We start from the raw sequence: 12,896 nt of genomic DNA, 5'->3' as shown, positions 1-12,896 counted from the left end.
CTGGGAGATAGGGACGAGTGTTTTGACTCCATCGTAGCGCTGAGCGAGCACGCAGGCCAGCGATTCTAAAAACAGTGCATTCTCAGATGTCATGTACGGGTTTTTGGGTCCTCTCCAGGATGCAGGTAAAGGGGAAGGAACCCAAGTTTGAATTCCAGAGTACGAGTGAGAAATCGTCCAATCTTCTGGAGTCTGCTGGAGGCTTTTGGAGGCTTGGGAACACTGTGTGTGTGTGCGCGCGGGTGTGTGTGTCTGCTGTCGAATAGATGCCAGTTGGACTGTGTTGCCGTCATAAACAGTGTGGAGTTTGACAGACATAGTGCGATCCATCCATCCATCCACAGATGCTAATACCAGATTTACTCTGCGTGTGTGCGTGTTACACATTTCACATTTGCTGCTGCCAGATACCACATACTGCAAAGCAGAGCACGCGCGCACGCACACGCGCACACACACACACACACAGACAAAGACACATGCAATCGTCAAAGAAATAGTTGCAAAAATAGCTGCACCCAGAAGCATCTGAAATGATATTGCCTCGCAATGCAAGGGAATTTTTAAAAAGTATAAAAGTTATCAGGAACTATAAATTCATAAATATTTACACTCTTGGTCATATTAATTGGGCTACACCTACAGAAGTAGTGTGTAATAAATGTGTAACGCAACATGCCAGACATCTGGGCATGGAGTTTTAGTGGTTCCTAAAGGTGTCCTGTGATTATCCATACATTACAGCCAAAATAAAAATTCTCATGCAGCTCCTGCAGATTTTGCAGTAGAGATTGTGCAGTACAGATTGTGCAGTAGAGGAGGATTGTTGATAATCCATCCAATAGCATCCCAAACATTGTCAATTGGGGACTCAACTGGTCTCAGCCCGGCACACACATTTTTTATTAACTGACTTTTATAGAATTATTGAATATAGATACCAGTTTTTCACTTCTCTGCATATCTCTGCATTCAGAGTACATTAGTAAGAAACTCTCTGTCTTTTCCTATTACACAATATAAAAGACAAGTTTGAAATCAGATTAGCATTTATTTAAAAATATATAAAAATCAGAACGTGTCCACAACCAACTTTCGTGTCCCGACCCAGCAGTTGAGAATCGCTGGCCTAGAGCACAGTAGCAGCAGCAGCAGCCCAGCAGGTGGTCTCTGACTGTGTATAAGTGGGGAGAGCGCCAGGTGTGTTCCTCTAGGTGAGATGCTGATAGCTATATGAATGCTTTTATTGAACAGAGTGAGGAGACAGAGCACAAATCTCCGCCTGACAGCTGCGCAGACTGACAACAGCGAGTTGCCTTCACCCAAAGGTCGGAGGGTTAAGTGCCATGTGTGTGAGTGTGTGTATGTGTGTGTGTGTGTGTGTGTGTGAACGTGTGCACAAAGGCTGGGCCCAGATGCATTTTTAGATGGACGAGATTAGTGAGGTAACCTCATCAGACTGGTCAATACTGCAAGTGTGTGGTTTGCATAAAAATTCACACACTCCAAAACACACACCTCCTTTTCTAAGTTTTTTATTTGTTTTCTACTCTTTAATAATATAAATTATATTAAATACGAATTTTTTTAAAAAGCTATCTGCGATAGAAAAATGTCTTCAAAGTAAAAACAAAAAATGTTAATATATATATATTTTTTTTAATTATTATTATAATTAACTGTTTAACATTTCTTATAAAATTTAATTTAAATTTAAACTCTTTACATTTACTTTTTTTAAATCATTATTAGTATTGGCATCAAATATAAACTGACCATATAAATTTAACTATAAATATATATATACATATAAATTGTATATTAAACTATGTTTATTATTTGCCTATTAAATATTATTAGTATTCTTTTTATAATTATTATTACAGTTAGTACATCTTCAGAGTAAAAGAGAACATCTACTCTTATAATAAACATTATTATGCTGTAAACAGTATGTATGTATGTATTATTAGTAGTAATTATACCCTTAAAAGAACATCAAAATCTATTTTATATCATACATTTTGTTTTATTCGTTATTGTATTTATTTTAATATTGTAGATTTTAAAAATATATAAAACTATAAAAATCTATATTATTATTAGTAGTAGTAATAATAGTAGCAGTAGCAGTAATAGTACTGGTATCATTTTAATTTGACTTTATTAAATCTATATATATATATATATATATTACAATTTAAAAACACTGCATATACTTGCTCAATAGTGAGGCTCTGTATCTTATCTTATATTGTTATTTACCTTAATCTTTAAGTGTTTATGTGTGCAATTAAGGTATTACACAATTTATAATACTATGTACTGCTAATTTATTAGTCTCATTACTTGTATAAAAAAATACTTTCATATATGGTTCTATGTGATTGTCACCATCATCAGTGCTTCATGCAAGACTTTATATCAGCTGTTTATGGCCCTGGCATTCCCCACAGCTCTCTGTTAAGTCCTGGTAAATTGTAAATGTATTTATAAAGCACTGTAAAATACATGCCTCTTCACTTTTTCTTTAAATACCTAATATAAACTTACCTGATACTTGATACGTGTCTATTATATTTTTATAAACATGGCTAACCGTAGCTAGTACACACCAACGCTCTATAATACTGTGTGTTTTCCAGCTGCTGCTGCTGCTGCACTACAGGGCAGCCCCTCACCTAGTCCAGCTCAGTCACCAGCTGTGGGCAGACCCCCACTCCGCCCAGACCCTGCCCCACTTCCACCACCACCAGCCAGCCCCTCACAAATCAAAAACAGCTGTTTAAAAACATGCACACACACAAGCACACACACACAAACTCATCCCAACCCCTGCCAAGCCCCAGCCTCTAACAACCTCCCACAAAGATGCCACAGAGCGCCACCTCCCCCCCAGGATTGAGTTACGTGTACTCAGGCCACAATCTGGGCACACAGGGGCTGTACCACTAATCAGGCTCAGCGGGGGGTTACGGGCCACACCAACCCTCAACCTGTCACACGCTCGGTTTGATGAATGAAATCAATAAAAATCACCCAGAGAAATCTGGAGTCAATGTAGGCTAAGGACTGAGCAGAAGGCCCCACACACAAGTCCAGGCATACACAAGTGCTTTCATAGGCACACACACATATATAGAGTACACACTACCCGTCAAAAGTTTTAGGACACCCCAATTTTTTTTGTCCTATAGAAAAATGTTCTCATCTTAGCAATGACAATTAATCTATTACTGCACTTCTTCACCTGTCAGACCTATAATTCTTCTCTTCACTGCTGAAACTGAGACCTAGTCCAATCATGTTAAGCTGAGCTAAAGGTGCTGTTGCCATGTGGGTCAGCCAGACCTGACCTGAAACCTCTTCCTGTGCAAATTTTCTCGAGTGTTTTAAAGGTGTAGGAAACAGAATTCACGGCTCTCTGGCTTGATCTGTAATAAAGACTTTAAAATGTTTTATTAGTTCTCTCTTTTACATGGTCTCTCTTTTTCTAGTTAGTATGCTGAGAGTGTGAATGTGCTGTGTGTAAGTGCTGCAGTAGAGAGTGCAGTAAAATGATCGGTTTCAACACTTCTTTACTAAAGACTTTTGTATTTTAATCCATTTCCAAAACTCAGATTATTATTTTTATTGCTACTAACCAACTGTAAGCTGTTGACCAATGAATTGTATCCTAAAAATCACCCCCTTTTTTAAAAACAATATATGATTTTACAATATTTTTTTACAATACTAAAATTACCTTTTTTCAGTTTTTAGTTACTTTTCTTTAAGGCCCTGGCAAAAAAAAAATGAATTTTGAAAAGCTGGGATTTGTACCATTTTTTGTAAATAACTGGACCTGAAGCATTTAAATATCAAAAATAAAGAGACACAAATTTGTAAAACTTTGGACCAGTAGTGTATATATGCATGTATACAAAAAAACATATTCAACAACTGTCACACACACACACACACTATACATACCTGTAGTGAGAAGGCCCGCAGTGCTGGAATCGGGATGAGGGCAGCCATGAAGAAAGCAGTGATATTACTGATAGAGGTCAGAGCCACACTGGCCCCTGTTCTCTTTAAACACTCGCCAGTACGGTCCTGAAACAAAAAATAAACACACCATGTTACACATACATTAATTTATCCAGATACACACACAAAGAAGAAATGCATCGGTGTACCATAATGCATATGGTACCATAATACAAAAATAGTACTACACCAATTTTGGATGAATTAACATGATTATTATAAATGTGGATGCAACGATATGAAAATTGAGGGTCTGTTATAATTCAGCAGATAAACATGAATATATTGGCACCATGCATAATGCCTTGTGTGTGCTATAGGGGCAAAAAGCCACCCAGTATTGAGCTGTGGTGCAGTGGAACTGTGTTCTCTGGACCTATATGTGAAATTGTCGGTCCTGACGTTGTCAGACTGCTTGCTCTGAACCTTGATTCACACATTAAACTCTCCAACTTCCAGCATGCACTCAGACCTTCTGGATTCTGCTGATCATGTGATGCTATGGCGTTCACAGTCTCCGAGCTTCTGATTCCCCATACCTGTCTGTGTTACTATAAATACCTCTTTGTTGCAAATGCAGAGTACTGAATCTAGCTTGCTAATTTATCTATTAAGCGTATTAAGTATCTGCGTGTGTCTACGTCACGTCTGGCCAGCATGACAGAAATAGAGATGGAACACTGTTTACAGTCTACATCAAACTTTATGCAATGTGAAACAGAATTAAACCACCCTCCTAACAAACACTGAACAGCTCCACTCTAAACACAGAGACCCCCACATGCACCGGATACAGGTCTGTAAAATGGAGCCACTCTGATTCAAGTACGATAAGAACAGCCATGCACACACACACACACACACACTCCTGCTGGGAAATATTTACACACTCCCAACAGCACTTTCTGAAGCAGGCACCATGAGGTCACCATAAGGAAGTGGGGAATGTCTCTGAGATGTCCAAACACGATGGACCAAACCTCCCTATTAAACAGGCCTCACTCTATCAAACACACATTGTTTACAGCGAGCACCGCAGACGAACAGCGCTTTATCTTCCCCAGTTTAAGAGCTGACTTGTGAAAGCTGGGGAGCTGCTATTTCCAAGCGCGAGAGCCCGCAATCACTGAATCTGCCATGACAACTTAATGAGCTGAAGTCCTGATGAAAAGCTTTTCCTTTCTAATCCACTATTATGTGGCTTTCTCTGAAGGAGAGCAAAAAAAAGAGAGAAAGAAAAAAAAAAAGAAAAGAGATTTATTTCCCTCCCTCCCCTTATCCCTCGCTCATGCAGAAATATTTTCCATCAAAGGCAGGAGATATCCTTTTAAACAAAGCCGCTTGGGGCCAGCGAAACATGATTGGCTTATTGTCTTGTTAGGATAAGCTCTCGCTCTTCATTTCAAAGCCATTCAGAGTGTTGAGAAGGATAAGAAACTGTTCCAAACTCCACCTCTACACACACACACACACACTCACACGCATGGAGGTGGAGAGCAAGTGAGAGTAAGGGGGTGTAGAGTGGGAAAGGAAGGGGGGAAAAAAAAATTAAGTTTGAGAGAAAAAGTGTGAGAGAGAGACTGTGTGTTTATGTGAGAGAGAGAGAGAGAGAGAGAGAGAGAGAGAGTGTAAGAGATGAGGACGGAAAGCTAAGCGGTACAGGCTGTGTGTGAGGACGTGCAGGACCACACAGCGTGTGTTGTAAGTCAGGACGGCTCACGGCTCTCCCCCCACAGGGCGCTGTTTACTTTCCACACAAAAAGAGGCCTGCACTGCGCAATCGCACACAAACACAAGCAAGTACATGCCCCAGCACCCCCCCCCCCCACACACCTATCCCCCTCCCCAACACCCCACCACTGCAGAGAATCAACACCTCTCTTCCTCACCCCCCACACACACACGCTCACAAACACAAATACTACTGTTTAACTCTTTGTTAAAGTCTCCATATGAATTTCCTTACTGTAATGCCTACGTTTTTTTACTGTGGCATGAAACCTGGCAACCTTCAAAAATTACTTTTTATAAGGGGCCAAAAACTTGACTATAAACTGTCAATGGAAGTCAATGTAAAACATATTTAATTGTAATTCATTTAAGATCACTCCCATTGGCCCATTAAGTATTGAATTTTAATAATTGGCAAATTTTCATTTGGCCAAAAAATGAAAAATAGCAAAAATGCGTCTTTTTTTGGGTGACATCAATAATAATCTGTTTCAAAAGAAGGCAGCACTTAAACCTAAATCTAAGCACAGCAAAAAAATACATTAAATGGTCTATACTAGGGTTGTGCCAAATCATATCATATATGCAATAATATTGCAAAAATATCCTAAAATATCGTGATATTTTCAGAGCACGACTATTTTTGCTGTTTGTAGCAAATGAAAAATTCCCACTGTTATCATTTCCCATTAAATATCTACTAGAGACAGACTATATCTGTCCAGTATCATTTATTTTACTTCAATCCTTGATATTTGGAGTGCATTATTAGTATTCCGACATGTTGGACCATGGACTTATGTTACAATCTGGTAAAAATCTTAATTAGGGGTGTGCCATATCATATAATTTGCAATAATATCAACAAATAAAATTAGGGATTCATTTTGTTGCAGTAGCGTATTTCTGAAACTTTTTTATTTAAATGTTAGGCCAAACTAAAATAGCCTGAAACATGAATTTTTTAGGTTCATATTGCCCATATTGCCCTAGTCTGTACACAAAATTTCCTGGCAGAGTACTACAATTGGCATACTTTATGATAACAGGTTTAATGAGTTTTATAACATAGTAGTTCCGTTTAAATACTTGAATGCTAAATTCTACACTTTTTGTAATATTACAAATAAGTATTTTGTCTGGATATTTATTATACCTATGCTGTAAGCATTTTTTTTTTTCATATTTCCGGCAGTTGGGCAATGCAGAAGTAATGCAATGCCACATTTTTTATTGATTTTTTATTATTTTTTAGTGTCAGTTGTGCCTTTTTTATTACTTGATTGGAAGTCCTTTTTTTGTTTGTGGTACTGAAACTGGTATTAAGAATCTCAGGATTTCTGTAGTAAGGGGGTAAGAATATATCAAATATGTCGCTACATCAAAGTATCATAATATTTTATCGTCCAATGCTGGATCTGTACTTGAATCTGATCCCACTGTTCTGACTGTATAAAAGTTTTATAAAAGAAAATTGTAATATATTGTCTAGCTTTCAGTATCGCAATACATGACAATATATTGAATCGTAACCCCGATATTGTAATGCATATCCTATTGCCAGGCACTATTTACATGCCAATTTACTGCTCTACTTGTTAGTGACATTTTCTCATACAAAACTAAAGTGAATGGGCATTTATTTATTACTTTAGCATATCTTTAAGCAGAAAACACACACACACACACACACACACATAGGCATTCATACATGCACACACGCACATGGATGTCCATGAATGGGTTTGTAATCATCTCCACCCTTTCCTCCCCAACCGCAAGCTCTTCTGCAGTCACACACTTCACGTAGTGGCCCCCAAGAGCCCCCAGGAGCCTCCCTGTGATGCTGCCGCACATCAAAGCCGAGTGTGGGGGTTGTTTGGACTTACATCACAGGCCGGGGCAGGTATACCCACATTCCTGTAAGTGAGGTAGAGCATGTGGGCAAAGCGCTGCAGCGTTTATATCAGCTCAGCCCTCTCCTATCTTGTCTCAACACAATCTGCGGTCCGAACCGTGTGTATAACGAACAGTGAAAACCGTTTAAGATTCACGTCGCTTGTTTTCTGGGGGATATGAGGGTCTGATAGTGAGAGAAAAGAAAGGGAAAGAGAGAGAGAGAGAGAGCAGGTGACTTGCCTCGAATGGGATTCTCCTGTTCTGGCCTGTTTCACTGAAGGCATGAGCGAGGAGGAAGACGTCGTCCACTCCGACACCGAGGGCAAGAAACGGGAGCACCTTCACACAAAAAGAACAAAATATACTGGCATATTACTGACTGAACCCTTTAAAAACACATAATAAAAATATGGTAATATTGTTAGAATTTTTGAAAAGCTATTCTGTATTTGTCTTGTAATGTACTATGATGTTTTAAAGGTATTTTCTTGCATATTTTTTTATGTTTGCAGTCCAAATATATCAATGTACTAAATATTCTGCACTTTAGTTTTATGATAGATTTTTTTTATACATTGCATTATTTGCTTTGTTACATTATTATAATTATTAAAAAAAAAAAGTTTTCAAAAATAGACTAACATTTACAGATTAGTGTTTTACTGACTGTTTGACAGTGTTATATTCAATAAAACTTTTAAACATATTTATTGCAGTAGCATATTCTTGAAATTAAAAGTAATATTTGGTATCACTTTATTTTGTTGGTACATTGGAGATGCCTTAAACAGATACATAAAAAAATGTACATTCAACAGATTAACTATTAAATGCAGCTGAACTCCCAGCTGAATGGTTTTCAGTGAAATTCAATCCTACATTTTTCTTTGAAAGATTTCTTATAAAAAGCGGTCGCAACACGAGTGAAATAAGACTTAAATCGATCAGAAATTGCAGATTTTGTGGCTTAAATTTGTACACAAGAATCAGAATAAATTGACTGGTGATGTTTTGTGCTTATTTTGAGTCAAGTTATGCAAATGTTTTTTCACTTGCAGTCTGGATGCAAGAGTTTTATCACTGAGTAGAAGTAGAAATATTTGTTTACAGATGTCCCCCTGAGAAAATAATCCTGTCCAGATAGGCATCTACAATGGAGCATCCAAGTAAAGTATTACCAAACCTTTTTTAGTGTTTAGTCATGTCCCTTAGGATATCATCATCACAAAAATACCCTGAAACATGTCGATATAAAGAATGCAGACAGTAATATTCATATTGACTAGGACAGTACCTGAGTAGTAGCTGCATTGAAAGAGATGCCGATGAGTGAACAGAGACCCAGTCCAGCAGCGACAGACAGAGTGACCAGCAGCACTCCGGCCAGCCCCACTGCCCCCTGGGACTTAGCGCAGTCCCAGCGCAGCATGGTCAGACACGCATAGGCAAGCTGCACACAAGCAACAGACATATTAATATTTAATCATTTATTAACCTGTTATTAAAATACAGCAATATGTACGAGAAACCATTCATCTGATCAGTTAGTGTGAACTTGCTATTTAATGTACAGTATTTAACATATGAATAAACACAAATAAACAATATAATAACACTTTATTATAAGGAACACAAATAATATGAGGGTAATTAAGGCCATGTTCGTTGATCAATAAAGTCTAAATTATAATCATTTGTAAATTATTTATTAATCAAACATTTGCTTAAGTTTGTGTAGATGTTGTGTAACGGACATTTTATTACATTATAATTATATTGCCTATTATATTACAAATTAAAGCACCAAATGATTTGCATAAAAGAATGGTAACATTGTGTTTTGTACATTATTACAACAAATAATGTAAATATTAGTGATTTAGTGAATATAAGTGTCAGCTCTGACATTAGTGACAGTCAGTCTGCCTGCCATGAACTCTAAAACTCTAATACACACACTAAAGACTCCAACTCCCAGCATGCACCTACACCAGACCATCCGGGCTCTGCTGATTAAGTGAAGCTACTGCGTTCTAACTCACCGAGCTTCTGATTACCCACACCTGTGCGGTTTCCCTTCCTTGTTGACTGGTATTGAATCTAGTTCTTTTACCTTGCCTTTCTTTTGTTTATTACTCTTTTGTTGTCGACCCTTTTTTTCTGTTTTTTTGGCTACTCTTTTTACCGTCTTGTTTGGATTTCCAGTGTATGACCTTTTTGCCTTCTCTCTCCCTGGTATGTTGTTTACTGTTCCTGCCATTTTGTTACTGACCAATCCTGCCTCAGACTATCCCTGTAAGTTTGATCTCTTTATTAATAAACTGTGTGTTTGGTATCTGCAAATAAATATCATAACATAATGAACAAGACTTAATAATGCATAGTTAATAACACAAAACAAGACCTTTTACTAACAATGCCTTATACTACTTTTCATTAAAATATAATTCTGTTTGCTTTAACATTCTGTGTATTAGTTCAATTCTGGTGGGGGTAGGAATGAACAAATTCACAGAACATAAAAGCAAACAGGAACCTGGATATACTTCAATACACCAAATCTATCTTAAGAAAATATACCTTAGCTAAAGCAGAGAATAGGTGGTCACTGTAAACACTGGGCTTTCGTGAGGAGAGGTTTGGATATGGTTGAGCTAACATACTCACAGACAGCTGTGCACTGTCGTAAACGCTACAAAAGCTAAGCAGATGTCTACTAATCACAGCAGAAACGGCAATCACTGGGGTCCAAGCACAGCGCACACCATTATGTATTCAGTAGAGCACAGTACAATGATGAACACAACACGCGTACCATAAGCAGGTAGCCACTGGCTATCCGTATTCCACTGACGCTGGAGAAAGATTTAAGGATGTCCTCTAGAGTGGTGGTGGTAAACGTCAGCACCTTTTGAGAAGAGTTGATGGACACACTCTGCTGGACAACCTGAGAACAGGAACGGGAGGAAAGACAGAGAGAACGTATAAGGTTAACATCCTGTTTTACCCTTTAAAGCCTTCTAAAATGTACTAAATGCAATTAAAGTAAGCTAACATAGATGTTAGATTACAATACATCACATTACATCAATAATACTAATTATACTACAAAACCAGCTTTTTGTTTTACACTACACATTTACATTTAACATCTCAGTCTTTTTTCACCACACCCCATTCATTACTTTCTACCCAGAAACAAATAAGTGACAGGTCACCTCAGCCTCACACTTAACCACACACACATGCACACAGAGAACCTGAGAGAATCTAACTCTCAGTGACTCACACACTCACACATTACAGGGTAACCCTATGCCATGCAGAGGTCAGGGCTTAAACAACATAGACCAGATGATGTCACACACGCAAGCCACCAATGGGACGGCAGCTGTGAAAGAGATTGAGCACTGCGAGGGTTAATGTGTTCCAGACAGGCACACATTACGCATACACTGCTAGCACACACACACTGCTAGCACACACACACTGCTAGCACACACACACTGCTAGCACACACACACTGCTAGCACACACACACTGCTAGCACACATACACTGCTAGCACACACACACACTGCTAACACACACACACACTGCTAACACACACACACACACACACTTATAGGGAGTTGGGGCCACCACTGCAAAGAGGTGTGTTGTTATATAAAGACAGAGCTCAATCTGCTGTTACGCTGCTTGTGTTAAATATTGCGTTAAATATTGTGTTAAGTATTGTGTTAAATATTGTGTTAAATATTGTGTTAAATATTGTGTTAAATATTGTGTTAAATATTGTGTTAAATATTGTGTTAAATATTGCGTTAAATATTGTGTTAAATATTGTGTTAAATATTGTGTTAAATATTGCGTTAAATATTGTGTTAAGTATTGTGTTAAATATTGTGTTAAATATTGTGTTAAATATTGCGTTAAATATTGTGTTAAGTATTGTGTTAAATATTGTGTTAAATATTGTGTTAAATATTGTGTTAAATATTGCGTTAAATATTGTGTTAAATATTGTGTTAAATATTGTGTTAAATATTGTGTTAAGTATTGTGTTAAGTATTGCGTTAAATATTGTGTTAAGTATTGTGTTAAATATTGTGTTAAATATTGTGTTAAATATTGTGTTAAGTATTGTGTTAAATATTGCGTTAAATATTGCGTTAAGTATTGTGTTAAGTATTGTGTTAAATATTGCGTTAAGTATTGTGTTAAATATTGTGTAAAATACTGTGTTTAGTACTGAACTAAGTATTGTGTAAAGTATTGTGTTGAGTACTGGACTAAGTATTGTGTGAATTATTGTGTTGAGTACTGCACTAAGTATTGTGTAAAGTACTGTGTTGAGAACTGGACTAAGTATTGTGTGAATAATTGTGTTGAGTACTGCGTGTTGTATTGCGCTAAGCATTGTGTTAAGTATTGTGTTAAGTATTAAGTTTGGCATTTTCAGTTAGTGTTTTTACATGCACTTCACAATAGGGGTGTACCGTGTTGTATCGTATGTAATAATATCTTACATTTTTGAATATCGCAAATTAGATTATATCCTGAAATATGATGCCATATCGCCCACCACTAATTATCACATCAGGGTACTACGTTTTTGCTGTTTTCATCAAAAGAGATTATTAGTCGATATAACTGACTAGTCGATATAACCGACAGTGTGGATTATTTGAATTTGTCGACTACAAATTTAATTGTCGACTAATTGTTAATTTGTAACAGTACCGCATTACACAAAGTGTTGGGGACAGAAGTGCAATGGGAGACGGGTAAATGACTCAGTCGCACAGTTTACACTCAACTTAGTCTGTGTCTCCAAACACAACAGTGCCCAAACACAACAGATTACATATTAACTCACTAAATATCAGTACTTTCCATGTTTAAACAACATCTAGACTTTTAAAGCCCTTTTAAACCTTATGTTTAGCTGTTTCAATTATTTTTAGAGCTGGAGGACTCTCCATTATTATCAGAAATAATCGTTGACTAATCCACTAATAAAAAAAAAAATCATCATCAGATTAGTCGACTACCAAAATAATCATTAGTTGCAGCCCTAGTGTAGATATGTATCATATCAAAATCTATATTCAATTGAATCTGAATTATATACAGTCACAGTAGTTTAACCGAAATTAAAAATATATATTGTGATAGAATTTTTTGCCATATCGTCCAACCCTAAGCCCACCTGTATCTATATATCTACATCAC

The 12,896-nt window shown here is 37.2% G+C and overlaps 1 protein-coding gene across 2 annotated transcripts in view; it reads right to left on the bottom strand.

The window, feature by feature from the left end:
• Positions 1-12,896, bottom strand: part of ptch1 (patched 1) — an 82,765-nt gene that overhangs the window by 37,783 nt on the left and 32,086 nt on the right. For both annotated transcript variants that reach the window (XM_007231599.4, XM_007231597.4), the window contains exons 9-12: positions 10,478-10,609; positions 8,957-9,112; positions 7,903-8,001; positions 3,973-4,098 (exon numbers count right to left, since the gene is read on the bottom strand). In XM_007231599.4, coding sequence (XP_007231661.3) covers positions 3,973-4,098; positions 7,903-8,001; positions 8,957-9,112; positions 10,478-10,609 — 513 coding nt within the window. The remainder of the gene's footprint in view (positions 1-3,972; positions 4,099-7,902; positions 8,002-8,956; positions 9,113-10,477; positions 10,610-12,896) is intronic.

Source organism: Astyanax mexicanus, chromosome 12 (assembly GCF_023375975.1).
Source record: "Astyanax mexicanus isolate ESR-SI-001 chromosome 12, AstMex3_surface, whole genome shotgun sequence".
NCBI lineage: Eukaryota > Metazoa > Chordata > Actinopteri > Characiformes > Acestrorhamphidae > Astyanax > Astyanax mexicanus.
Note: the sequence above shows the minus strand (reverse complement) of the source record. Positions and strands in the feature narration are given on the sequence as shown.